Source organism: Cheilinus undulatus, linkage group 21 (genome assembly GCF_018320785.1).
Source record: "Cheilinus undulatus linkage group 21, ASM1832078v1, whole genome shotgun sequence".
NCBI classification, from domain to species: Eukaryota; Metazoa; Chordata; class Actinopteri; order Labriformes; family Labridae; genus Cheilinus; species Cheilinus undulatus.
This window is the reverse complement of record NC_054885.1, coordinates 10,790,548-10,817,282: the sequence shown is the minus strand read 5'-3', so window position 1 is coordinate 10,817,282 and position 26,735 is coordinate 10,790,548. Positions and strand designations below refer to the sequence as shown.

The 26,735-nt window shown below is 39.5% G+C and overlaps 1 protein-coding gene across 1 annotated transcript; it reads left to right on the top strand.

Moving 5' to 3' along the window:
• Window positions 1-510: 510 nt before the first annotated feature.
• On the top strand, window positions 511-26,735 carry ubald2 (UBA-like domain containing 2). Its single transcript, XM_041817528.1, has 3 exons — window positions 511-789; window positions 11,554-11,610; window positions 21,919-26,735. Exons 1-3 carry the CDS (start codon window positions 670-672, stop codon window positions 22,273-22,275), a joined length of 534 nt encoding a protein of 177 aa, XP_041673462.1. The 5' UTR covers window positions 511-669; the 3' UTR covers window positions 22,276-26,735.

Genomic DNA, 26,735 nt, shown 5'->3' with positions numbered 1-26,735 from the left:
TGTGAATAAAATGTGGGTTTATGAGATGTGCAAATGATTGCATTCGTTATTTTTATTTGCATTTACACAGCGTCCCAACTTTTTTGGAACTGGGTTTGTTAAAGTAGCCTATTCGTCATCTTTCTTGTAAGTGCTTCCATGTTTTTCTATCTTGATTACATGTAGAGCATTTCGTTAAAATACTTGTAAAGACTGGTAGCTAATCAGCTCTATGAACGCGAGCTATGAAATCAAACGCTTCGCATTTGTCTAACGGACATCCACACAAGCGCGTGTACAAAACTGCAGCAAAACCCAGAAGGTGGAGAGGTTATCAGTCATTGTTGTCCTGCTCGACTCCACCCATCGGGACTGTGTTTGAGCCGTAAACCAAGCGCACCACTAAATTTAAACGCTTCTCCGTAGTAGCCAATCAGGGCTTCTCCACTACCATCTGGCCCCGAAGCGTCCAATCAGGAGCGCCGTTGTCTTTGTTGTTGGTGATGACATGAAAATATTGTTGTTACTGCTGAAGGCTGCGGACGGAGACTCAGCGGTGGGAGACAGGCAGGCAGGCAGGCAGGCAGGCAGGGTGGACGGGGGTTAACGGTCCTGAGGTGTCGATTATACTCAGTTTTTTATATTTTTTCAAATTTGTTAGACTCTAAAGAAACCGCGTGGAAGGTGGCCATGTCTGTGAATATGGACGAGCTCAGACATCAAGTCATGATCAACCAGTTTGTTTTGACGGCAGGCTGCGCCGCCGATCAGGCGAAGCAGCTCCTACAAGCGGCCCACTGGCAGTTTGAGGTGAGTGTCAAAGCAGGACCAAGTGTTCGGTGTACACATAATGGCTTCCTCTTGCTTCGCGGCTATTAAATCTCTAAGCTGTATTTGTATTGTGTATATATTTCTACGAACTTCCGTGCCATTATTTGGGCTAGTTTACGTCTTCTCTCGCGACCATGCGCTCCTGTTGGCTAACACGAGCTAAGCTAGTAGCTCTGAGGACGTGGTACTCCACTCAATGGCCGTTTTTGTTTACATTCTCGGCAGGAATCCACTGTGTCATTGCCAAGCTAATTGTTGTTAGCCTAGTTGCTATCAAGACAACCCAGCCATTATATAGCGTAGTGTTCGCTCAAGGTAGCTCATTGTTTTATGGTTTAATAGCTGTCATCGAAAACTTTATGCTCGACGGGGAGAGTCAAATCACTGATGCCATCTTGTTAGACAAGGCCCGTCTGATAACATGTTCTCATCTCTTCATAACAGCCATTACTCACAGACTGTAAACTACGGGTTTGGCTTGTTTGTTTGGCTTTAATCTTTTCGTCAGAAACACATAAGGTGATAAAATAACCCCTCCCTGCCAGACTGGTTTAAAACAATCCCTTAATCACATTTCCCGCATGAGAGGAGGCTGATATGTTATTATGTGGCAAAAAAGTACTTTATTACTAATCTTGGTCATTTTACATAAGGAGTCCACTCACAGAGAAGTGCTTAATTTATCATCCTCCAGCTGCACTCATATAAACCCTTTCCTGTAATAAACAGCTATTTAAATCTGCAAGGGGGAGTTTCAGCTGGTTATCAAACCGACTGAAATTGAAACTGATATCCCTTGTATGACCTACAAAAACTAAAATTATTAGCTCCATGACTTACCCTTTGTTTTTGTGATTTTTATCCCCTAAAATGCTGGTGTTAGCTAAATTGTTATGTTGCACACTAGCAAAGCAGTCTTTTATTTCGAAAATATGAGGCAAAGATTCTCAACAAGTGATATATTTGTTTTTCAAAGGAAAGCAGGATGAGATTTTTTAAAGTCAGTACCTATGCATTCATGGGAAATCAACAAAGAATCAAAGATATATCACTTTTTCATCAAGGGTTGTTTGTGTAGGTTTTTCACAATCATGTGATCCGCGTGTCCATTAGAGGGCAGGAAATGAGGGATAGCCATAAGGAATGAATGGGAGTGGAGGAAAGTAAACACTTTTAAGCTCTAAGTTGACCTGTGCGCTGCAGTAATCTTCAGAAAATGTTTACGTACATTGAGTACAATCCCTACACTTTCCAAAAAAGTGATATTTTTTCCTACTGTTTAACCGATTTACTTGGCGATCAATATCCCATTTAACTCTGTCCTGCAGCCTTCCTGGTGTCTATTCATCTGAAAGGAGACAAGAGTCTTGTACTGAACTAAGAGGCTAGCTGAGCCTCTTTGATATATTAAAAAGAAATGTTTTTATCACAAACATGCTTTTAAAATAAACACTTTTAACCGAATAAGCCTTGTGGGGCAAAGGACCAGGTAATGATGTGCTGTTCATGGACGAGCCTGTCCTGTGAAACGGCTCTTTAATGTTAGCCATGGTCACTAGCTCCAGTTTGAGTGCCAGTTTCCTTTCCTCCATCCTTTGTCGTTCGTTAATCCACACTTTTAAAGTCCAACTTTTAGCAAATTAAAAGCAATTTTGGACCCAAACGAATAGCTCTGCTGAGCTGAGCCAAATAATCTGGAGCTCTAAAAAGAGACAGATTTGCCGTCAAAATGAGGAAGACTGGACCAATATCAGCTGAAAGACAGGCAAGATCAGGGCTTAATGTTTAAACCAATGCAAAACGTACTGAACAAAACTGGACTTTTACTCCTGCCTGTTGTTTCACCATAAGTTTAAAAAAAAATCATTTTTGCCTGACTGTTTCACTATACTTTCAGGCCACAAAAGTAGCTTAAGGATAAAGAATGTTTTCATTTTCACACTTTAAATTCTTGGTTTAGTCATAAACAGCTCAAAACATAGCCTTTTATGGTAGAGTCTATGCAGAAATCACTACTCTCTCCCAAAGGGGAGTTCCCTGCTTTTGCATGATGTCATCTGCAAAGAACCTATTGACACAAACTGAAAAAACTTACAGGAGCTTGAAAGCTAAAAAAAAAACCTGTATTGTTCAAAGTGCTTTTCATTCAAGACTGACAATAATATTGAGATTAACCCAAGTCAAAAAAACATGCACGCACATCACACAAAATGAGACATTAGAATCAAACAATTCTGATCGATTAAGAATAAAGATACAGCCATAAAAGCATGATTTACAAGACTTACAAAATATGAATAATAATGGGGAACAGTACAGCCTGAAATGGTTGTAAAATTAGCCCTGCAGGGATGATAGCTCAGTAGCTCAGGGATAAAAGATCAGTATTATTTAAGGGTTTCAGAGATTAACAGAAGTACTTGCTAGTAAATGTTTCCCTTTTTTTTTGAACAAAGACAATCTTACCTAGTAACAATGATGAGTAATTCCTGTTTTCTGAGGGGTACATTTTCTGTATTTGTTAATAAATTCAAGCTGCCTCAATGGAAGTGAAGCAAAAACTGTTTATCAGTCTAAGAAAAAGCATCTTACTCCTAACATAAATTTTGTTTCTTTAAGGGTGCACTCTTTAGAGCCTGTAAGTGGCAAAACAAATACTTTAGTGGACATATTTGACCTAAAGGTCGTCAGAATGTCAGATACGTTTCAGTACCACATATTGTTTGAATGATAGCTTGCATTGCAAAGTACAGAGAGTTTCAAAACTACATTTATTTCGTGAGAACATTTGATTGGAAAGAATTGAATCAATCAGAATTGAAGAAAAACTGTCTAAATTTGGAAACATTTCTGCACAGTTGCATTTGTACTGTGTAAACATTGTGAAGTCGTTTGCATTTTTAGACGAGTTTGTCATTTAAAATGGACTGAGGCAAAGTGGGAAACTGTTCTGTGGTCAGATAAATCAAAATTTGGATGCCTATTACTTTAATTTTTGTTTCTGTGGCAAAGAAAGAGGTTTTGAAATCTTTTGATTTTTAATGATATCATTCCCAACCCTAATGCTTTACTGTACATTGCAGCAACAGATTTAGGAGTCACTGCCTGCAGCAATCCACAGGAAGGTTTCCAAAACTTTTTTTTGACTTTTAAGTCATATAGACCCTGACTAATGGTCTAATAAGGGCCTGCCCAGGTTTAAAATAGCTCAAATTCCCATTGAGATCAAGACAAAAGTGTTCAGAGCAATCTACTAAGGAAAAAACACGAGGAGATTGTCGGACTCTTTGTCATCAGTGTTCACTGTTGTACCGGTATCATGGTCTGAATCCAACATGGTCCCCCCGTCTCCAGCAGCAGAGTGTTTATAACATATGGGTATATAAAGCCTGTTGAACAGCTGACTGACACCTGAAGGAGTTGAAGCCTCCAGATGGATCTGCCGCTCAGACCACTCCTCCATCTGCTTAAATGACCAATCTGTTGGGGCTGTGCAGCCAGTGCTAGGCTGCAGCAAAGCCAGGTGGTTCATTAGAGGGGCGGGAGGACCAAGAGGAGGAGGAGGTTTAGCTCGACTCCCCTCAGGCAGTTGTCAGTGTTTGGACAGCTTGATTGACTCCTAAGTGGTGAACTTTTTTTAGAGGACTTACTTGAAGCTGGCAGCAGCCCAACACTTTCTGATATTCTCCATTAGTACACGTCTATATGTCCTACACGTCAGCAGAGTTTTCTAGATTTTCATGGTTGTTACCACTAATATTTTAGAAAGAGCTATTTATTGATTCTCTCTCCGTGGACTTACCTGTTGGCTCATTATGTCATCTGTCTGTTGTGTTTGCCTCCTCCCTGTCTATGTGACATCGTAGTAAACAGCCTGTTGTTGGTGTCATTATGACAGCAGTGGCCTGATTTCTCCCAGCTCTCTGGCTCTCAGGCTACGAGCTGAGGCCAAAGGCGTCTTCTGTACTCGGCTCAGCAGTTCCCCTGAGGCCCGTCACCCCAAATCCCCTACAATATTGAAGCAGCTTTCATGTGATTTTCAGAAGAATTTGAAGAAGCTGCATGTTGAGCTTTTGGTTAGGAGAGTTTCAGGGAGTAATGATTTATCTGACTCTAGAAGAGATAAAGAGGGATGACTGTAAAATTATAGTTGGACACAAAATACATAACAGACAAGCCTTTTCCAAAAAAACTGGCTGTGGAGACACAAGAAAGGTCAGATATACTGTACCAGAACATGCTAGACTTAACTGTACCAAACCAGTCTGCTTGATACAAACCATAGACTAGAAGATATTAGACGAAGCTTGAGTGGCATTGGCCATTTGGTTACTGAGAGGGGCTTTTGAGTCCAATTCACAGTGGCTAATATATTGGAAACACTGTTTCAGACTAACTTTAGATCAACCTAGTAACAAAGAAACTGAGCTGAGACAGGACTTAAGCCTTCTGACTAGATTTCAGTGTTTTTTCATTACGTCTTTTGGCGTAAAACTCGCCATCCAGCAACATTTTCCCTTGTGCTTGATAATGAAATTGGATTAGTTTGGCCGAAAAACTTTAGCCACTCCTATTCATTTTTTAATTCTGGTGTTTCAATCAGTTTCAATGCCACACGTGTATAAAATCTACCACCTAGCCATGCAGTCTTCATTTAAAAACCTTTGTTCTATAAATTCGGTCGTTCTAAAGAGCTAAGCGACTTCAAGCATGGTACTGTGAAGAATGCCGCCTTTCCAACATGATGGTTTGTGAGATTTTATCCCTGCTGGATATTCCAGACTCATCTGTAAGTGATATTATTGAAAATTGGAAGCATTTAGGAACAACAGCTGTGAAGGGGAACACCATGTAAAATCAGAGTGGGGTCAGCGACTGCAAAGATGCTTTTTACGATTCCATTAAACCACATAGACCAGTGGTTTTAAACTTCCACTGGTATTAATGTAAGCACCGAAACTGTGCAGTCAGAGCTTCATTGAATGGGTTTCCATGTCCGAGCCTCACATCACCAAGTCAGATGCCTGTCTTGGTTTGGCGGTTGCCTGACTGCATTGTGCTATTGTGAAGTTTGGTGGAGGAGGGATAATGGTATGGGGATTTTCCTTGAGGGTTTAGGCTAGGCGACTTATCTCCAGCAATGGCCCATCAATGCTTCAGTCTACCAAGACATTTGGAAAATGCTATGCTTCCAACTTTGTGGCAACAGTTTGGGGTAAGCCCTTTGTCTAGTCCTACATGACTGTGCCCCAGTGCACCAAGCAAGGACTATAAAGACATGGTTTGATGAGGTCAGTGTGGAAGAACCTGACTGGCCTGCAAGAGCCCTGTCCTTAACCCCAACACTTTTTGAACTGCAGCAGAGATTGGTATGACTTCTCATCCAACATCAGTGCCTGACCTCATAAATGCTTTGGGCACAAATTCCCAGGAAGAGTGGAGGCTGTTATAGCTGCAAAAGCAAGGCCAACTTCATATTAAAGTACAAATATTTGAATACAGGGTCATTACATTAGTGTAATGGCCAGACTTTTATCCATACAGTGTATTTTATACACCAGCATAGATTTGTTTGGACTCACTTCTACACTGAACAGACAACATCAGCTACAACTGAGCTAACATAAAGATCATCGTGTTAGAAATCCCTCCCTCCATGTATAAACAGGAGCCACTGGTCATAGTACAAACCCGTCTTTATTTAACTGGAGTGTTTTGTCTCCATGTTCCTCCGTCACCACTGAGGAAATAAACTGACCCTTTTAGAAACCCGTACTGGAAAAGTTTGTGTTTACAGCACCAGGAAACGTTTAGTGACAGCGTGACATCAGTGAGTGACGTTTGCCAGACCTACTTTACAAAATAATGAACTGAGAGGAGACAAAGAACGGCGTGGACACAAAAGCAGTTCAGCAGCACTTTCTCGCTTTGATATGTGTGTCACGTTGTACGCCACACATTCCTGCACTGCTGCCGCTGTTGTCAAACAACCCGAGCGTGGGGGAGGGAGAGGAGAGGAGAGGTGGGGCTGTGGGGGAAACCACACATTCATTGAAGTGTTGGCAAGAAAGAGGCCTCTGGTGAAAGGGAAGCAGAGGCTTTGCTGAGCAGTAAAACAAGCTCACTCTCTGGCTGATGCATTCATGGTTCGATTTAACCACACTGGGAGTTCATTCGACAGAATATTTGTTGCTGCTCTGCTGCTTGACAAAAAGGAGTTTTGACTTGTTTCCCAAGTTTTGACTAGCCTATATCTCCAAGTTATGGAAAACAAGCAAAATATTTACCCAGTTCTTTATTCTGACGAAGTAAAGTCCTGGGTGAGCTGATGTCAGAAAGGAGAGATAAACATTCATGAAAATTCACTGTAAGCAGACTGTCTTGCAATTTTCGTGCTCCACCAGCTGCTTGAGATTCTTTGTTTGCCAGTGTTATTCTTCACTACTTTGTTTATGCTGGGATTGTACAATTATATAAAGTGTTCATAAAAGGAAAAAAAATGTAGCATGTGGCTCTTTATCCAACCCTCACATAATCCTTTTTGCTTCATGTCGTTGCTCCTTCCATCAAAAAGCCAGTTTTGTTTACACACACAGTTAAGTCAAGGTTTGTTATACCCTGATCGGATTATTTGATTGGACTCCTGGCCCTGTCCCAGTATACATGCAGCCCAGAAAAACTGATTTATTGATGGGAGCCTGTCTGCCTCAGCAGAAGCGGATGGGATGCACGATGTTATCTGCATAAAATCTGTATTGGTATGAATAGCTTAAAAAATAATATATCATTATCAGCAGGTCTGGAAAATTCTGCCGATATTTAAAGTCAATATATCAAAAAAACATATTGTCAGTAAGGGATGTGCATTGCAGAAACAATACTATTTAAAATGCACTTACAAGATAGTTCAAAGAGATGGAGCGGGGTGTACATCTGCAGTTTTTAGCTTGATGCTAATGCATATTGGAAATTGCCTCTAACAGGCTAATAGATTTAGCACTGCTTGGAACTAATTTTAACCTAAGAAATATTAGAATTTACTAAGTCATATAGATTGTTCAACTGATTATTTGCATAAAAATACTCATTCATCTGAGAAAATTCTAGGGGTGGGAGAAAAAATCGATACAGCATAGTATCACCATATTTTGTCTGGTGATATATCTTATCGTCTCGTCCACCAAGTATTGTTTTTTTTTTTTTTTCCAAATTAATTGCTAATGTGAACTGAAGTCTATGATAATGGAAAAATAAAATCAATTATTTGGACAATTGTTTGTCCAGTAAGGTTGGCAGAGGTGACAGTAGAGCAAGAGAAAGTTAGTAAACAAACATGGCAGCACCAGGGGAAGGACATTAGGAATGCAAGCAGGGCATGAATGAGATGGACATGAACCTGAACTCTACAAGCTAGCGCTGCTGTAGTATAAGTATAGCAGAGCGTATCTGTGGCTTAAATTTATACCTAAGCCTATTAGGAGACTTAAAAAAACGTCTTCTCTGCTAAGAGAAGCTTCCAGTGGGGCTCTTCGCTCCTGTTGTAATAAAGAAATGTGGTCGAGGTCTGATTAAACTGCTGCTTTTCTTTAGCCACATCCAAGCTAATGGCTACTGGCTTACAGTGCAACTCGCTCCTAGTTCTGGTAAAACCAGTGCTACTCCATTGCTACAAGCAAGCTAACCGCTATACTGGTGGCAGCCAATGCTGTTGGCTCACAGTACAACAAAACTGTGAAACATCTGTTTCATCAAAATCCTTCTTTATAAGCCTTGAGAAGTCCTGACTCTTGCTGCCCAGCATACATATCTGGTTTGGGGTATGTTGAACTAAATCAATTTGATCACAATAATGTTTAAACTCCCGTATATTTAAAGGTCCTGTCCAGAGATGGATGAGTTGGCAGTCATGTCAGAACAGTTTGAGGGGCAGCCTGCCCTGTGTCACTCTAGAAATCTTAAGGAGTGACGCTCAGTGTTTTCCTTCTCACACATGAATCACACCACAGTCAGATTGAGAGAATTGTTTGTTTGGGCTGCGTCTGTTATCAGCTTTGTGTTTCTGTCTCTCAGAGGTCATTGAGTGTGTTTTTGTCCTCTGGCCTTGACTGTGTTCACAACAAAGACAAAACAAAACAAGAAGCCAACTCATTTCCTTGTTTGTGCAGCGGGGCAGCCATGAGAGCTGCTGTTTACATTTTTATGCCGTCTCTTGTCTCAGCCAGTCAGCTTTTTAGAGAGAAACTCTGCAGTCAGGGTGCTGCTAATGAGTATTTATGTCTCACTTTACTGATCAGTGTTTTGTGTATGGGAGGTTGGAACACAGATCAAAATGTTTATACTGCTTTTTACCCAATATACACACATTCTTAATGTGATGCCTGCACTTGTTTTAGAAAAAGTTGGGGCAGAGGCAAAAAGATAGGGAAAGATGTGAAATGCACTGAAACCCTGTGGTCTGTTAAGTGCAAGTTCGCATTGTTTTAAGAAAAATGGCCACCTAGTCTGCTGGGCTAAAGAGAGAGAGGACCATCCTGGTTGTCATCAATGTAAAGTTTAAAAGGAAGCATCCCTTAAAGGATGGGGGTGTATGAGTGCCAGTGGCATGGGTCACGTGCACGTCTGTGAAGGCAGCATTTAAATGGACTACATTCGGATTAGCTTCCATCCAGATGACATCTTTTTTGGGGGGGCATCGCTGCTTATTTCAACAAGACAGTGCTAAGCCACATTCAGCATGAGTTACAACAGCATGGCTTCACAGTGTAGGAGTGCAGATACTCGCACGCCTGCTCACAGAACTGGCTGGGCCCCTGAAAAACACAGAGCATTGGCCCTCCCCAGTTTTGATATATTGATGACATCAATGTATGTGTGTTTGCTCAGTAGCATTGGTGCTAGCATCCTGGCTAACAGTTGCCTTGTTTTGGGGCAGAGGAATGGGCCAAGCTTGTGTTTGGTTCTGATGTTCAAGTAACTTATTTGGGCCCCTTTTCAACCCCTTTTCTGCACATTTTTCCATATCAGGCCCATTTTTGCCTCTTTAAACCCATTTTTTGCCATTTTTCACCAATTTATGCCTCTTTTTAATCCCTTTTCTGCCCATTTAAGACCCCTTATTGTCCAATTTTGCGACTTTTTAACCCTTTTTCACTACTATAGCTGCCCATTTTTGCCACCTTTTTCCACTTTTGCCTATTTTTGCCTCTGTAGCCCATGGTTGCCACTTACCAATGTTTGGCCACTTTAACCCCTTTTTGTTTTTCGGAACTGATTTTTACCTCCTTCAACCATTTTTTGCTACTTCTTGCCCATTTTAGCCCAAGTAACCCATTGTTACCAATTGTCATGGATTCTTGCAGCTTTTTGCCACTTTTTAACAAATGTTCACAATTTTTCACCTATTTTTGACAGGTTTTTTGCATTTCTAAACCCTGTTTTGTTTTTTCCAAACTGATTTTGCCTCTGTGTAACACTCTACCTTTTTTCTGTCAATTTGTGCCCCTTGTTACCTGTTTTGGCAATTTTCTTGTTTTTTTTTTTTTTGTTTTTTTTTGCCTCTTCGGAATTATTATCACAGATTAACTTCACAACGGACCATGATTTTTCTCACCTGCATAGCCCCCCGTTTGGCTGGGTTGTGGAAAGCTCTCCCCTTTATCCCCCCGTATGCGCGGCCCTGGTTACTTGACTGGCCTGTATGCAGTCCACACCTGTCTCCCATTGAAAATCTATGGAGCAGTGTTAACTGCAAAATACAACAAAAACAACACTGTTGAGCAAATTAAGCTGTACATCTAGCAAAAAAGGTAAAGAATTCCACTGTCAATATTTCAAAAGTTAGCGCCAGACATTGTTAGAAGAAAAGGTCAACACAATGGTAAACATGCACCTGTCCCAATTTTTTTAGAATGCACTGCCAGCATGACATTCAGAATATGTGTAAGTTTTTTAAAGATATTAAATATCTTGTATTGTGATTTATTCAGCTGAACATAGGTCAAACAGGATTTATAGATCACTGTGCCCTGCTTTTATTAACATTTTACACAAATCCCAACTTTTTTGGAACTTGGGTTTGTGGTTATTTTTGGGTATACTGGCATTGCAATTCATTTATGAACCTGGAGAAAAAAAACCTGAATTTATAGCTGTTACAATGTATGCTTAAGATATCCCCAAATTGGATCCCTTAATTCTGAATTGTTTTAATCCAGAAATTATTTGTATGTTCTTTCAAACAAGAAAAAGTTTTTCTGATTGATTATTTCACTGAATTGAACATTTGCCTCCTTTTTGTAAACTAAAATATGCTTTAACCTTCCTTGTGGTGTAGATGGTCTGCCAGTGTCTTTATTAGTGTTCAACTAAAGCTGAACACAAATGTTTTTGATTCATTAAAAGTTTGTAAGTTATGGAAATGGCAAGAAAAAGGATTTCTTTAATAAATAAACATGGTGAAACGGTACATCAGTCTGTCATTTAGCTTGTAGCTAATCTGGAAGGACTTCTCTGTTGTCCTTCTAGTCTGTTTAAGATCCCAGTGTAGAGAGAGAAGATCACTTCATGTGCAGTTGTGTTATCTGACCTCTGCTCTCTTATAGTTACGGGGGGGATGGGTCAGCTCTTCCTCTGTGTGGGCGGAAAGGAAGGGGGACAAGTTTGACTCTTCTACTTCCTCATAAGTTTTTATCTAAATAAATCACATGCGCATAAAACAATCACTCTCTCTCTCTTTCTCTGCAGACGGCATTAAGCTCCTTCTTCCAGGAGGCGAACATCCCCAGTCACCACCACCAGATGGTAAGTGCATTTGATTCTTCTAGAAAGGAAAAAGGAGTTAGATGTATGGCATGTGTGGCTGAGCGGAGGCTGACAGGCTGAATCCCTGGAGCTGGGTGGAGGAGTGGCTGCACCCACTGACCTACTGGGCTGAATGCAGAGTTTTAGGCACGCAGCTGGGCTTCACACACAAGCAGGAATAGCAGCAAGTTCAGCTTTTCAACCAGAGGAAAAACATGCTGGTACTGAAAATATGCTCTGAAAGCAGGTCTCTTAAATGTGGGTGTTTGTGTTTTTGTTGAATTATCCTTAACTAACCAACTACCCACTATTATCATTATTGTTGGCCACTTACGCATCGTTCTTCACCAGTGCATGGGATATAGTAATCTGTTTTGTGTACTTTGTCAGCAATAATCAGGAAAAATAATGTCTGGATGTACTTAAAAAAGACAATGATAGTATGCATTGCAACAGGGTGTCACCCTGTTCCTGTTTTCCTCTCCGTCACTTGCGTTGAGATGGACAAGGAACAGGGGAGGATGTAGAGAGTGTGGGACAGGACGATTTTTCGAACTTTGCGCTCAACAGAGTCTTTTAGCTTGTTTTACAGGGTGGAGATTGTTGTGAATATTATCCATGATTAAAGTATTATGAAAAACACACAGCCATTAAAGGCTCATCAATTTAAAACACTTTCAAAATAAAAGTGCTAGCTGTCATACTTTTACAAGGTAAAACTTAAATTCACAGGGCAGAGAATTACGTTTGTTATGAATGGACAATGAGCTGGCTATCCTGCACACCTGTTTACTGTTTACTAACAATTTTCTAACAACAGGCATAAAAAAACACATGAAGAAGAAAAGTAAATATGAGTGCAGTAGCAGAGAGTTGTTCTCAGCTGTGTTTTTAAAACAGGGAGTCCACTGAACTGAAGTATTAAAAGTTGATAAATCAGTTCAGCCAAAACCAAGGCTTTTAAAAAGTCTTAAATGCAGGACACTAATCATCAACTGGTGGCCCGGGGACAAAATAAGGCCTCCCACTACTTCCCATCTGACCCCCAGAAGATTATTAAATTCAGAAAATGTGTGGAAAATGTGTAATGGTATTTACAGTGTCTTTTCATACTCAAAAATACCTACAGCCTTTGAAGGCACCCCCAAATGAAGGGAGATTGAAGTATTTTCTTGATTGACTTAATTCTTGAACAGCTTTACAAAAATCCCCCGTCAGCCATTAAAAGTAAACAAGATGCATAACAAATAAATACTCATCAGTCCATTTTTGATTAAAGCTACTCATTACAGTATCAACCTACCAGTTCAGGTGCTTTGGGAATGTATTTTTCCCTCCCAGGATATCAAAAACAAAAGACCTGTTTCATGCTTGTGTTTCTCACCAATCAGGATTTGACATTTGACTCAAATCCAGTGCTGAACAACGTGACAGCTCTGAAAGACAGGGCTGGGCGATTATGGCAAAAATCCAAATCACGATTAATTGAACTTTTTTTTTTTTTACCTCGGTAAGGATTAATGTACAATCATTCCATCCCCGACAAACTCTGTTCTGTAAGTATTTGTAGAATTTTAAAACAAATAATTGAAATGAAAATGCATGGATAAACAATTTATGGTTATTTATTGAAACATTTGAAATTAAAACCCACATCAGCTGAAGTGAAAATGTTTTTCTTTAAAAGTCAAATTTTTCCAAGAAAACGGGAAGTAATTAAAACAATTGCCATGGCAGGTTTACGTCAGTTAGAGGCTCAAACTGTCTGTTTCGATTATTTTTCGCTCTATGACTCGTACTTCTTCTTCTTCCCTTGGGTTTCCAGCAGGCTACATGCCCTGCAACACCTGGCTACCTATCACGTGACTACACAGCCAGTAGTTTGTTTTTAAGGGGGTGATACATTAGTAGAGACAGAGTCACTAGGGAAAAAACTGAATTAATTGACACGGCAGCTTTACATCGGTTAGAGGCTCTAAATGTTGGTTTTGATTATTTTTCGATTAATTGCTCAGCTCTACTGAAAGATGTGGCTAAAATATCTCAATCGCCCCCTTGTGGCTGGCTGCAGTATAGGCAGGAGGGACTGAATTGACTGCTAATGGCTAAAAACAAGGTACATTTCTAAGGAAATTTAAAAAAAAATTAAGTAGATCTTATTTGCTTAGCTAATAACCTGGCCCCCGAAATGTCTGCCAAGAAAAAAATCTGTCCCTTGTGCAAATGTAGTTGCTGATCCCTGTAATGTGGTCTTACATTTATATTTTGTGGGTTTTTTTTTAATTGCATTTTCATCCATGTAGGGTTTTGCCGAGTTTTTCTGCTTTTATTTCATTTACCGTAATCACACTTGAGTTTTTTTTTTTTCCTTTTTGCCAGATCTGACCTGAATTCTTTCCAGACTTATAGAGAAAAATTTTGAAATAAATGCAACCCAGTTATAGTGAGATATGACTGATCAGTGAAACAGTAAAGTCATCACTGCACATCAGTGCTTTTAAATCAGAATTTAAGATTTTAAGTATCCCCTAAATTGGAAGTTGTTCCTTGTTTTTTCTTAATGCCTATTTGTAGGCAGTTTCGTTTTTAAATTTTAAATTTAATAAAAAAAATTTAACAGCAGTGCTTGTAAATAGATACTTCCAGATTTTAGGATCGCTACTTGAAGCCATGTTTTTAAAAAAACGACCTGCCATTTAGCCACCTTATGGTGTCTTGTGCCCACAATGCTCCAGGAAAGTTTAATTAAATACTACAACAGAAAATATCACTGACATTTTATTTTCATTCGCAGCCTTCTCGTCTCACTATTAGCACAAAACATATCTGGGTCTTTAATGTAACTAGTTAGAAATTAAAGATGCGATAGGTCTTAAACTGTATGAACAGGGTCTTAAATGTCTAAAAAAGTTTTAAATCTTATGTCAAATTTTTTTGTGTATACCCTGTAGAAAGCCTTTGGTTATAAAAGCAGACAGGTTAAACATTAGCAACCCCTATCATTCGTATATAACCCTTTATATGCCAGTTTTTAAATGCATGGAGCTGCTGATGAAGTCCATCTCTGTGTTGCATTATATCAGGAAGTCCCCCTGTGATCCCCACCCCTAGTTTCCAGTAATGTTGTTTCAAGTTTTCACACATAATTTGGATTGATCCCACACACGACGAGCATGTCTGCCTCTGTCTCTGCTTATTTAAAGAGGCTGTCTCTTCTAACAGGGTGTGTGCTGATATGATCGCTGTTTAATCTCTAATTGCAGCCCTGTAAGACAATAATTACGGACTTAAAACGAGGATTCACTTCACATAAATGAATAATTGTTCTGTCGCTCTGCAGACTTGCGTCATGGTGCACAGAGATGTCTGTGTCCTTGGCTCAGTGCTGCTTATGCAATCCTGTTTCTTAACTGTGCGTGTCTGAGAACTCTAACCAACCACGCTGCATCCTGAGATCTGTCCCATCTCGATCACGCAGCAGCAGCATGCCAACATAGCCATAATTTTTCTCTTTCATTATGACCTCCCCAGGCCGCTCGTGTGTTGGTGAAAAATGCCCGGCAGTTGCTCTGTGAGAAGCTTGTTGGAGCTTGAAAGAAGTAAAAGGAGTGAGAGAAAGGCAGCGGCCTGGCTTTGTTATTATTTTGGGTGCAGCGTGGTGACATCATTCCTTTCAAGGCCTCGCTGTATGAGTGTGTGTAAGAGTGCGGGACAACACCAGAGCCTCTCCATCCCCCTCCTCCTACATTTAAAGTGTCCCAACATGGCTTCAGGGGTCTTCATGGAGCCATGTTAGGACAGCTTGGAGGAGAAGGAAGTCAGTGTAGCAGCAATAACAAGATCTTAATCAAATATTAACTCTCTCTGCTCACTGCAAGTTAGTCACTACTTCCTCCTGAGCCACAAAGACAGGGGGGAGGTCTGAATAGACCGCAACAAGGGAGGTTTATTTTGAACTGGACCAGAAATTAACTGGTGGCGAAAGAAGACCAAAGAGGGTGAGCCTGGTTTATTTCAGGGTGCCTTAATGGATGTCAACAAATGCTTTTAAATATTTTAAATAGTGCTGTTATTCAAGTTAATCACATCACTATGCTGTGATTAATCATGATTAATCATGGCATTCGTTTCTCTTCTAAAACTAAAGACTCCCAATTTTATGTGACATTTGAACACATCAAAATATAAAGAATACAGTCATCTAATTTATTGCGGTTACCTGAACGCATCATATTTTCACTCTTCAGCTCATAAAGTTCACTTATTAACTACCCTGATGAAGGCTACATGCCGAAACGCATCAGTCTAATAAAGTTGTTCTTTTAACTACAAGTGCTGGAGATTTCTGTTCTCCTCATTGCCCTTATTTGCATTTTTTTTTTTTTTTTTTTTAACATTTTTACCACTTTTAATCCATTTCTGATGCTGTTAGCCCATTTCTACCAATTCTTTTAGTCACCTTTTTGCCACATTGATCCAGTTTTTGCTCTTTTCATCAGTTCTAGCCACTTTTATCCTGCTTTATTGCAATTTTCCTCCCATTTTTGCCTTTTTTCTGCCTATTTAAGCTGCGTTTTGCCATTAAATGCCTCTTTCCCCCCCGTTTTCCCACCTTTTTTATGGCTTTTTTTTTTTTGACCATTTTAGTCACTTAACTCATTTTTTGCCACATTTTGCTGCTTTTTGACCACCGCTAACTCAATTTTTTATGAATTTGCACCCACTTTTCCACCAGATTTGTCCATTTTATGCCTTTTTGCCCCTTTTCCACCCATCTTTTGTCACTTTTTAACCATTTATTTTGCAACCTTTCACTTATTTTTATTCACCAGTGAGATTGTGGCTCTTGCAAAGGCATTTTTCAACGATTGGGCTCTTTGGTTGAGAAACACTGGTTAAACGAAACAAACTCGTATAGTTAAGTTAGTATTAAAAAATTGATCAGACACTAATATCAACAACAACAACACAGATTAAAATAGAATACAATAAAAGGAAATACAGCAAGTAAATACAGTTAGGAGGATAGTTTTGCTCTGGGTAAACATGCTTTTGTCATTTGTATCCATCCTTTTTGTCAAAAGGTTGCCACACCCTAAAACCATCTCTGAAACCACCATTTAGTAAATAAACAGCATGATTGATAGGAGAAGATGAATAAATCAAGATAGCTTTATTTTGTTTTCACTACAAGAGTCGCCCCCTGATGGACATTTGAAAAAGGGCATCAACTCCTGCATCCATAAAAGGCCTTCGCCTCCAACTCAAAAACAGCAGTAACAGAAAAATGTGATTGTGAAGAGGATATGAGGATACGGATGATGCAAACATGAACGTTACGCGGTTTGTTGTGATTCCGTCTCTGATGACACACTGACTCAGGCGTAGAACCGGTTCTGCGGCATGCTGGGAGTTGGTGCATGAGGGTCATGTGTATATCGTGTGTTGTGTTTGGGGACGCGTCGTTCCTTCCCCGTGGCTCAGCTCATGAGAGGTGTTATTGTTTGTAACACTCGCTGAACACCGGCGCTCCCTGAGGAGTGGAGCAGCCTGAGACATGAATGTCTCACTTTAATCCTCAATGAGTCATGCGTTGATGCAGCAGACGGTGTGTGGGGTAGCGAGTAATGATTACACTTCTAGTTACTGTCTGTTCATCTGATATGTGTTTAATGATACTTTACAGACACTGGTCCACTGAACACAAAGGTGGGTTTGTTCATTTGAGCCCTAAAGACTCTGTTGAAGTTGATCTTTGCTGCTGCTGAATGAATGCAAAATGTTAAACATATTTACTTTAATACTTTTTCTGCTGCTACAATACTTAGGATTGTGCTTTTTTTATGTATTTAATAAGCAGAATCCCCCTTCTATTTAACCTGTCATAAATAATCACATGATCTCTTTCTAGTGGAACAGAATGATGGCTGGAAAAATGAGCATCTGCATTAGCAAGAGTCTGTTTCTATCACTGTTAATAAGAAAATTGGTCTTAAGTCAGCACACGCAATGTTTTCACACTCAGCATGGTGCAAAAAACTCTTTTTGTTTATTTGGATTTTGACAGCCACTATTTGGCAATGCATGCTGAAGAAGAATGTTTAGTGTGAAGACAAAAAGGAGAAGAGAGGAATGTAATGATAGACTCAACTTCTGATACAATAAGTGTCAAGATGCTGGGTTCTGGGTATGGTTTCATCACACATTTCTAAAGTATTTCAAGTTTTGCAAAGGCACAAGAGTGCAATCAGTTTAGGAATAAATACAGTTCCTTTATTTCGGTTCAGTTCGGCCAAATGTGATTAAATTAAATATGGCTCACATTATAACAACTAGGGATGTAACGGTATCAAAATCTCACGGTACGATATCATCACGGTATTAAGGCCACGGTACGGTATTATTGCGGTATTGTCAAAAAAAAAAAAAGATGACTTGGAAAAAATGTCATAGTATGGAAAATTAAGTGCCAGGAATGTTCAGGATAAAACACACTAACTGTAATTGAACACAAACAATGGTCTGGCAGTGTCTGCAAACAGTTTTTTGCATGTCCGTCCTGCTTACTCCTCGATTGTATTTGTTGACCGCAAAACCAAAATGCGTCGATACTTCTGATTTGAACTTCGCAGAAGGTTCCACAAGTTTAATTTATCAGCTCTGCTCACCCTCCATGCTTTCTGCCATGTCTTCCTATACTGCACAGGGGATCATGGGAGATGTGGTTTGCTTCTCAGACCGGCCCACTCAATAGTGCTAGAAAAAGCTACACCAGCGGGAGTACTCCAAGTTCTTCTTCTCCTTTTTATTTCCGGCAGTGTAGACGCTGCAAGGCGTATTACTGCCCTGCAAGTTCTTGTTCGATACCATCACGTGCCACGGTATTATTGCGAGAATTTTGAAACAGCGATACCGCAATATTTACAATATTGTTACATCCCTAATAACAACTGTATTGAACTTCTCGTTTTCAGCACAAGGCAGTGCTACCATGTTAAATCTGTAAACAAACATTTTGACAAGAAAATATCTTGATTAATAACGTCCTGATGGATTATCACAGCAAATAGCAGTACCAATAACTTTTCAGGGGCAGAGCCAGTGGTAGCCAGGGCCAAATGGGACCCCCTGAAATCTGACTGGCTCCCCAAAATCCTGAAAATGACTCTCTATTTGCCCTGTCAGCCATTAACTAGCCATTTAGGTACTCAATGGCTAAGCATATTAACTTACATTAGATTAGTCTTACTAACTTTAAAATCCTTGTGGCAAGGAATATGAAAATGGGCCCCACCATCCTGATATATTTATGTATGTGGCCCTCTGTGGAAAATGTTTGGACACCCCTGACTTAAGCCCACATTGAAACTATCTTAGGTGGTGCAACACTTTAAATGTTAGGACATAGACTTCAAACGTACGCACAACCCATCGCTGGTTTTACCAAAAAGACTAGTCGATTAAAGACGACAAGTCACCAGCATGACTCACAGGTTGTGTTCCTGTACTTTACAACTGTCTGCCGGCTGAGAGATCAGCTACAGTACTAGCCGGCAGGAGTGCCAACCCTCTGTAGCAAAAGCAGATGGTTCGCAAAGAGTGACCGCTGCAAAGAAACTACATGCTGTAGACTTTGTTGAATATTATCAAAATGATTGCACAAAAAAGACTGGAATTTGGTTCAAATGTGCTTTATGTCTATATAACTACTGAGGAGAACAAACACATTTTTAGAGACCATGCTGGACTTTAAAAACCTTGGATAAAAATGTTTCACTCCTGACATTTTCTAAATGAAACCGTTACTAAATCTTCAAAAATGTAGATGCTCACTGTAGTCAAACTCAGAGTTCAGGAGGTCGACTGGTGCGATGGCATTCTAGTTGTTTTGGTCTGAACACAAACACGTCACAGCTATGTGTTTGGTTGTTTGTGTGTGTTTGTGTAAATGCCTGAGTGTGTTTGCTCTAAATTTAGCAAACCTCCAGCTGCACAGCTGAGAGGACACCCTCCACCTCCCCCTCCTCTATTTCTGGCTGCTACCTGATCTCTGTGTGTTTGTGTGTATCTTTAATCGATGCTCTCATGATGACTTTTGGCATTTAGCAGTGTGTCACAACTCCACTGAGCCTTTCTTTGGACCCATCTCCATTTTAACAAAGAAGTCAAAGTATTTTATACTGTTATGTACCTTTAGTTAATAAAGTTTACTATATGAACATCCGAGCTTATATTTGGTAAACAAACCTGAGCTGTGAAGTACCGAAGTGGGATATATTATGTTTTTGCTTTTGCAGACGTGTGTGGACTAAACTCGGCATGTTTTGAAATGTAATACCCGGTCTTGTCATAGGATTTCTCAACCAGAATCGTGTTCCTGGAAGAGTGAGGAAAACATAGAAACAACTGTTAAACTCCAGTCTTTGGGTTTGATGGATCTCACCACACCCCACGGCAAGCTCTAGACCTACAGATGAACTCTCAGCCTTATATTTGCATCTTTGAATGTATTTCATTATCACTCTTTTTTCAGAAGCTAGACATGTCCTTATTATCATTTTTCCATGAACTGTTGGTAGAGTAATTATGGATTTAGCTGATATGGCAGATCACAACATAATTCACAAGTTGGAAAAAAGAACAAAAAATAACTTTGAAAGCACTAAAACAAGAAAAACGACCTTAGGCTCTCAAATTCCAAAATTAAAAAAATGTTCAAAGCCTGGTCTGAACAAGTGACTTCTCTCAGATGTCAGTAAAGATCAGGTTAACAACTAAAAGTTTGTTTGTGTGGAAGAAGCAACCGTCTGTTCCACAGCAATGACATTTTCTTTGGCTTTTATTTGGAAAGTTGAGAGGATCTTCTTTTATAGCTTCTCTTTTAAACTTCAGTTTTACAGCGACTTAAACAATGAGAGCCTTGTTGGCAAGAATCTGGTGATACAGGAGTTACTGTTTAATGGTGATGCACCATCTGTGAAAATTAGGGCCGATATGATATTTTTTTTCCATTTCTTCTTTTGGTGTGAGACTCCTAGTATGCCAAAAAATTCTCTCCTTTAAAAAAAGAGTTTGAATAATTTCAATTTTATATTTTACCATTTTTGTAAAGATTTGTTTATAAAATAGTTTCGTTGAAAGTTAAAGAAGGTAATTTGGTGGGATTTATGGTGAGAAATATGCTGAAAGGTTGAAACTACATAATAGTAAATTGGCATTTTACAAATATTAACTTAAAAATATGGTAGTATTTAAAAAAGTATTTAACTTGTAATAATGTGTAAATTATTAAGTTATTTGTCAATTAGGTATTTTACCCTAACCCCTAGCCCTCTAACCTTAAACCTAACCCTAACTAGCACTGAAAATTACTTAAAAAATACTCAGGATGGACTCACTAAAATTAAGTGGGCCAAAATAGCAAGAATATTTCCAGAGAATGGCCTATGGGGGTTAGGGTTGGGGTAAGAGTTTTAGTGTAAGAGGAGTGGGATTAAAGGGTTAGGGTTGGAGGGCCAGGGTGGAATACCACCCAATTACTGAAGACTTGCCACAATACTATGAGGGTTAGGGTTAGAGAGCAGGGAGTAAGGGGTTAGGGTTAGAGAGCAGGGAGTAAGGGGTTAGGGTTAGAGGGCAGGGATTAAAGAGTTAGGGTAGAATACCACCTTATTACCAAAGACTTGCAACAATACTAGGGTTAGGGTCAGAGTGGTGGGATTAAGGGGTTATGGTTAGAGTGATGAGATTAAGGAGTAAGGGTTAGAGGGCTAGGGTTAAATACTACCTAACTGCCGACGACTTGCCCCAATACTGTGACAGTTAGAGGTTTTCAGGAAAAACTATACTCAATTAACAGAGGGTTGGGGAGTTTTGGTAAAATATTACCTAATCAGCAGGTAATTGCCACAATATTATAAGTATTAGGAGTTCAGGTTAGGGTAAAATACCACCCTATTACCAGAGAATTTCCACAATTTTATAAATTACTTGAGAATTAATACATTAGTTAAATACATCCCTAATGTTCCCATACATCGAAGTTGTTATTTGGTTAAATGCCAATTTATTACTAGGTAATTACAACCTTATCTTTGAGAAATGACTAGATAATTACAACTATTACTGTTCAGTTCTTGGTGTCATGAATGCTGGCTAGGCACAGGATTGTATGTATGATAAATTAAAAACTTCATCTTAATAATAAATAAATGCAAACAGTAAGGAAACTGGATCCGATAAATTCCGATTGTCATAAAACTTGTAAAGAAAAACCTTCTTAATGACTTTTTTCTTTTCTCCTCTCAGATGTGTACTCCCAGAAACACACCCGCCACGCCGCCCAACTTCCCAGACGCCATCACCATGTTCTCCAAGCTACGAGCTTCAGAGTGCGGCTCTAGTGCAGGCAGCGGCCCTTCCCAGGTGTCGATGGCCAGTTCCCCTCCGGCCCCCTCCTCCACGTCGGGTTTCGGCTCCTTCTGGGCCTCCTCGCCTCCCAGCCACCAGCCGGTGTGGCTGCCCCCCTCTTCACCCACGGGCCACCACATGCACCACCACCACTACCACCACCACATGCAACAGACTCCCATGTGGCCGCCTGTTTCTCAGCCCAGCAGTGCCCAGCAGCCCCCTGTTGTGTCGGCCCTCCACGGCCAGAGATGAGACTAAACTGTGGGTTGAAGGGGGGGGAGGGGCGGGAGGCGGGATGGGTGCTAAGGAGGGAGGCGGGGCACTGGATCAAGTGTAGCCGAATGATGGAGAGTCAGGGTTTTGAGCAGCGAGGGTATGTGAAATGAGAGGAAATAAAAAAGACAAGGACTCGTCTTCCTCTCTTGATTTTCTAAAGTGATGACGGGAAGTTTGGACTCTTCCTCTCTGCTGTCATCACAAGTCATTTATGAGGAAGCACCCACGAACACGAAAACTTTCTGTAATCATCAATGCAAACAGGCAGAGGACCCCACCGAGCACTCACCGAGGAGAGGAGCCATGTTACTGCTGATGAACTGCTTTATGATCTATTTTCCTTTTTTTTTTTTTTTAAAAAGACTTTTCTTTCACGGGGTTCAGAAATAATCTGGCAGGACGTCGGCAATAACCAGCAGATAAACAGACACTCACGGATGAAATCACTCAGAAAGAGTTTGTGTTTATGTTGGATATCGAATGTGAAGGGTTTGAGGGGGATCATCAATGCTGTAGCCATAAAACTGATTCACTTTAAAGCTTCACACCGAAAAGATGAAACCATGCCATGATCTCATGTGTTACCTTAAAACATCCACATAAAAAACAGCCAAGAAATAAAGAGAAGCTAACAATGATGTTAAGAAACACTTCCAGCTGATCTCAAGGTATTTCCAGGGTCTCTCAAATAAATAATGTTTGATCTTATGTCACTTTATATTTTGGATCTACTGCTATAATGTTAGAATGAATGTATACATTCAAGCTTGATGCTGAAGTTACTTTCTAATTCATGGAGCAGGTTAGCAACAAATTAGCTTTTCTGTGGAGTAGAGATATCCAAATATTGGATTAAAAAGTTTGGTTTAATATTTCCTTTTTTAAAAAAAACATCAAGTAAATAACATGAGATACTAAAGAGATTATTATTAAGGACTGGATCATTGATATGACCTTATTTTGTTTAGTTTGTTTACATTTTTATGTTGCACCAAATCTGATATTTGAAAGTGGCGTATGGGAAGTTTACAATTTAGACAATTTGTGCCTTTCCCTTAACATCTTATAATTTAGGAAACACTTAATTTTGATCAAATGAACAACATCCACAAATGTGCAAAAGGATTAAAGGAAAGGCATCCAAAGATTCATAAATGTGTCTTAGCTCCATGAACAGCAGTCAGGGCCTGATTCATTCAGAATGCATTGTCCATCTTTTGTGAGTCCATCTCTTAGCATGTTGTTCAAAGGCTGTCCAGGCAAAAACACCCACAAGCTGTCCTGCCACATCCAGTTTTCTCTTGTTTTGAGCCGCAAAGCGCAGAGAAGCTTTTTGCACCTTTATTCTGCGGAGTTGCGCTCATGCTGCTGGTGCTCAGCTCCGTCCACATAAAGATGATGAGCAAGAAGGGTAATTCTTTTAAGTTAATTGTGAGGCCAGACTAGGGCTCAACGATTTGAGAAAATTAATCTAATTGCGATATTTTTTTTCCCATTTTTGCTATTGTGATTTAATATGCAATAATTTATATCTTATGTGTTATTCAACAAACAAAAGTGATAAAAATGCCTTAGGATTATTTTGACTTGTTTGTGCAAATTGGATAATTGTTGTATTGAAGGGAATTATCATTTTAATGTTATTCTCCTTTTGATTTAGAAATCAAAACAAAAAAAAAAAAACAACCCTACTGCAAACAACTTATGTTAAACTGGTATTTTGACACACATTTTAGGTAAAAGAAATGATGCACCTTCTGCAATTTCAAAGTTACGGAAGGACATATCGCAATTTAATCTTAATTTTGATTAATTGCCCAGCTGTAGGCCAGAATGGACAAGGGCAAGTATATAAAGAAAAGAAGCTAAAATGTCATCATAGTCACTGGAAAGTTTGTGCATGACATCAGTGATAAATACTGCAGTGCAGTTACCACCAACTCACACCGTTTTCTTTCTGCATGTTGTTGAGATATTTATGAAGTAAACAATTGATCATTGACGCTGGTTTGTATAGAAATTGGCCACTTTCCCTAAAAATGACTACTCGCTGAAAGAGACACTGTTTGGGCTGCAGCATTTAGCCCTCACTAGAAAGTTTGGGTATGAAATTAGTTATGAAAACTGCAGTGCAGTTACCACCAGCTCACACTAGATTGCAACATTTTCACTCTCTGTTGTTATGCGATATTTGTAAGATGGACAATATAGCATTGTCTGCTTTTCCCTAAAATGACTTCATAACGGCTCACAGAGAAACAATTTGCTCTGCAGAACAGTTAAGGACAGAATTAACCGACACTGGAAAGTTTCGGTATGAAATCAGTTATAAGTACTGCAGCACAGTTACCACCAACTTGCACCAGATTGTAACATTTTCACTCTCTGTGTCGTTGTGAGATATTTATGGGATATACAATTTGTTACTGAGGCTAATTTTTTTATTTTAATTGTCCACTTTTACTCCAAATGACTGTATATTCACTCAGAGAAACACAGTTTGCTCTGCAGCACAGTTAAGGCGGCATTTAAATCTCTCAGTCTAACCTGGAAATTAGAGTTTTTTTAAACTACTTTTCACAGGTTTGGCAGGCACAAACACCATGCATTCCTTGTGAATCAGATCCTGAATGTCTTTGGAGGGCAAGTTTATTATTTCAGCTGCACCAATGAGGAGTGGATGATAGGTCTTTTCCAATAAAGCCTACTGAGAGTTCAGACTTGATTTTTGTAGACTTCTGCATAATGGATCATTAAAGTTCATGCAAACAACAGTAGAGCACATACTGGTTATTGGTCCTGCAGCACAGTTAGAAGTGAATTTAGTCCTTTGCAAGTCTTTTTACTCCTTTACACAAGTTTAAAGGGTGCCCTTTGAGAATCAGGCCATCTGTATGCATTTTTGGATCTATTTATGCATCATACAGTTCTAGCTTGATAAAGTCAGTTGTTGGAACCAATTTCCAGTTTAATTTAAGAGATTTTATTGATATCAAACTTAATCCCTTCAAAATGAAACATACATGTGGAGTCTGTAAATACCTTGAGAACAGCATGCTTTTCAACTTTGTGACATGATTATTAAAGTGATTTATGAGCACATGGCGATGATTGGTTGCACGAATTGTTGAGGATGTAAAGTGAAGATTTGATGGGCGACTTTGGTAGAAGTTTGCAATAATTTGGTTATTTGAATAAGGTTAAAACTGTCTGATTATTTTGTACTGAAGACTTGTTTGGTTCTTGACGCCACGTTTTCTCTTGCTCATTCAGCAGGATGAGGTTTTAACGGTCCTGATCAAAGCCTCTGATTGATTTTTTGTTCACTTTGACATTAAGAGACACGTTTTGTAAATGATGAACTTAACAAAACACTCGTGTATCTGATTTGAGACTATTTTGACGCCGTTTTCTGTCTGGCAGAGAGAGAGACTACTCAGTGATTTTCCACACAACCTGTCAGACACTTGACCACTCCTACCTCTGTGTGTCTGAATGTACTCTCTGCCGCACACAGACGGGATCCGAGGGTTTAAAGACTCAATGGCAGAGCTCGCAAATCGATTGTTTGAATCCACCATAAAAACCTCAACACAGGAACTCACAAGTAGATTAGTCTCGAGTTTACACAGTCGCTTCACCGTAAAGAGGAAGTTTTTATTGTCAGAGAGCGATGGAGAGAGAAAGAAGATTTTGTTCTTTGCTGACAATCAAACTGTTCCCTCTGTTTGGATTTCTGTGGTTTTACTGTCCTGCACTTTTCTTCTCACAACTTTGAATGCAGGTAGTCGCCAGGATTCACATTCACGGCTGAGTTTTTATTTTTCCAACAGCCTGATTACGATTTAACATCTGACGCATACATTTGACTGATTATGTTGAAAGGGAAAAATCCACCCTGAGAAATGGTGTCAAACATGTCATTAAACACAAAGCAGCATGGGAACAAAAACCAAACATCCTTAAAATAAGCCAAAACCTGAGGTATGGCCCTTTAAATCAGAAAGCGAGTGCAATGAAAGTCCAAGTCATTTCCATGTTCGTGTCCTGAGGGTGGATTTTTCCTTTGAAGCAAACACTGCAGCAGTTTTTGGACAAGTTGAGGCAAATGTTTAAAACTTGCAGAACACCTGACAGGTTTGTTTTCAGCTCTGTGTGAGCTTCCTGCTGAGTGGTTTACTGGAAATCTGTTTCTATTTCTTTGTATTCAAACTTTGATGAAACATGATGTGTCACACCACCGGAGTGTTTTACAAACATTTTTTTTTAACCTCCATTCAAGATTTATTTTGCTCTTACTGGGTGGATGATGGTATTTTTCTCAGAACTTCACTCTGTTCACTCTTTTCTAGAGATTTCTCTAAAGTACTTTGTGTTCATTTCCTCTGTTGAAATTTGTATTTATATGTTTAATAAAACAATGTATGATCTGCTAA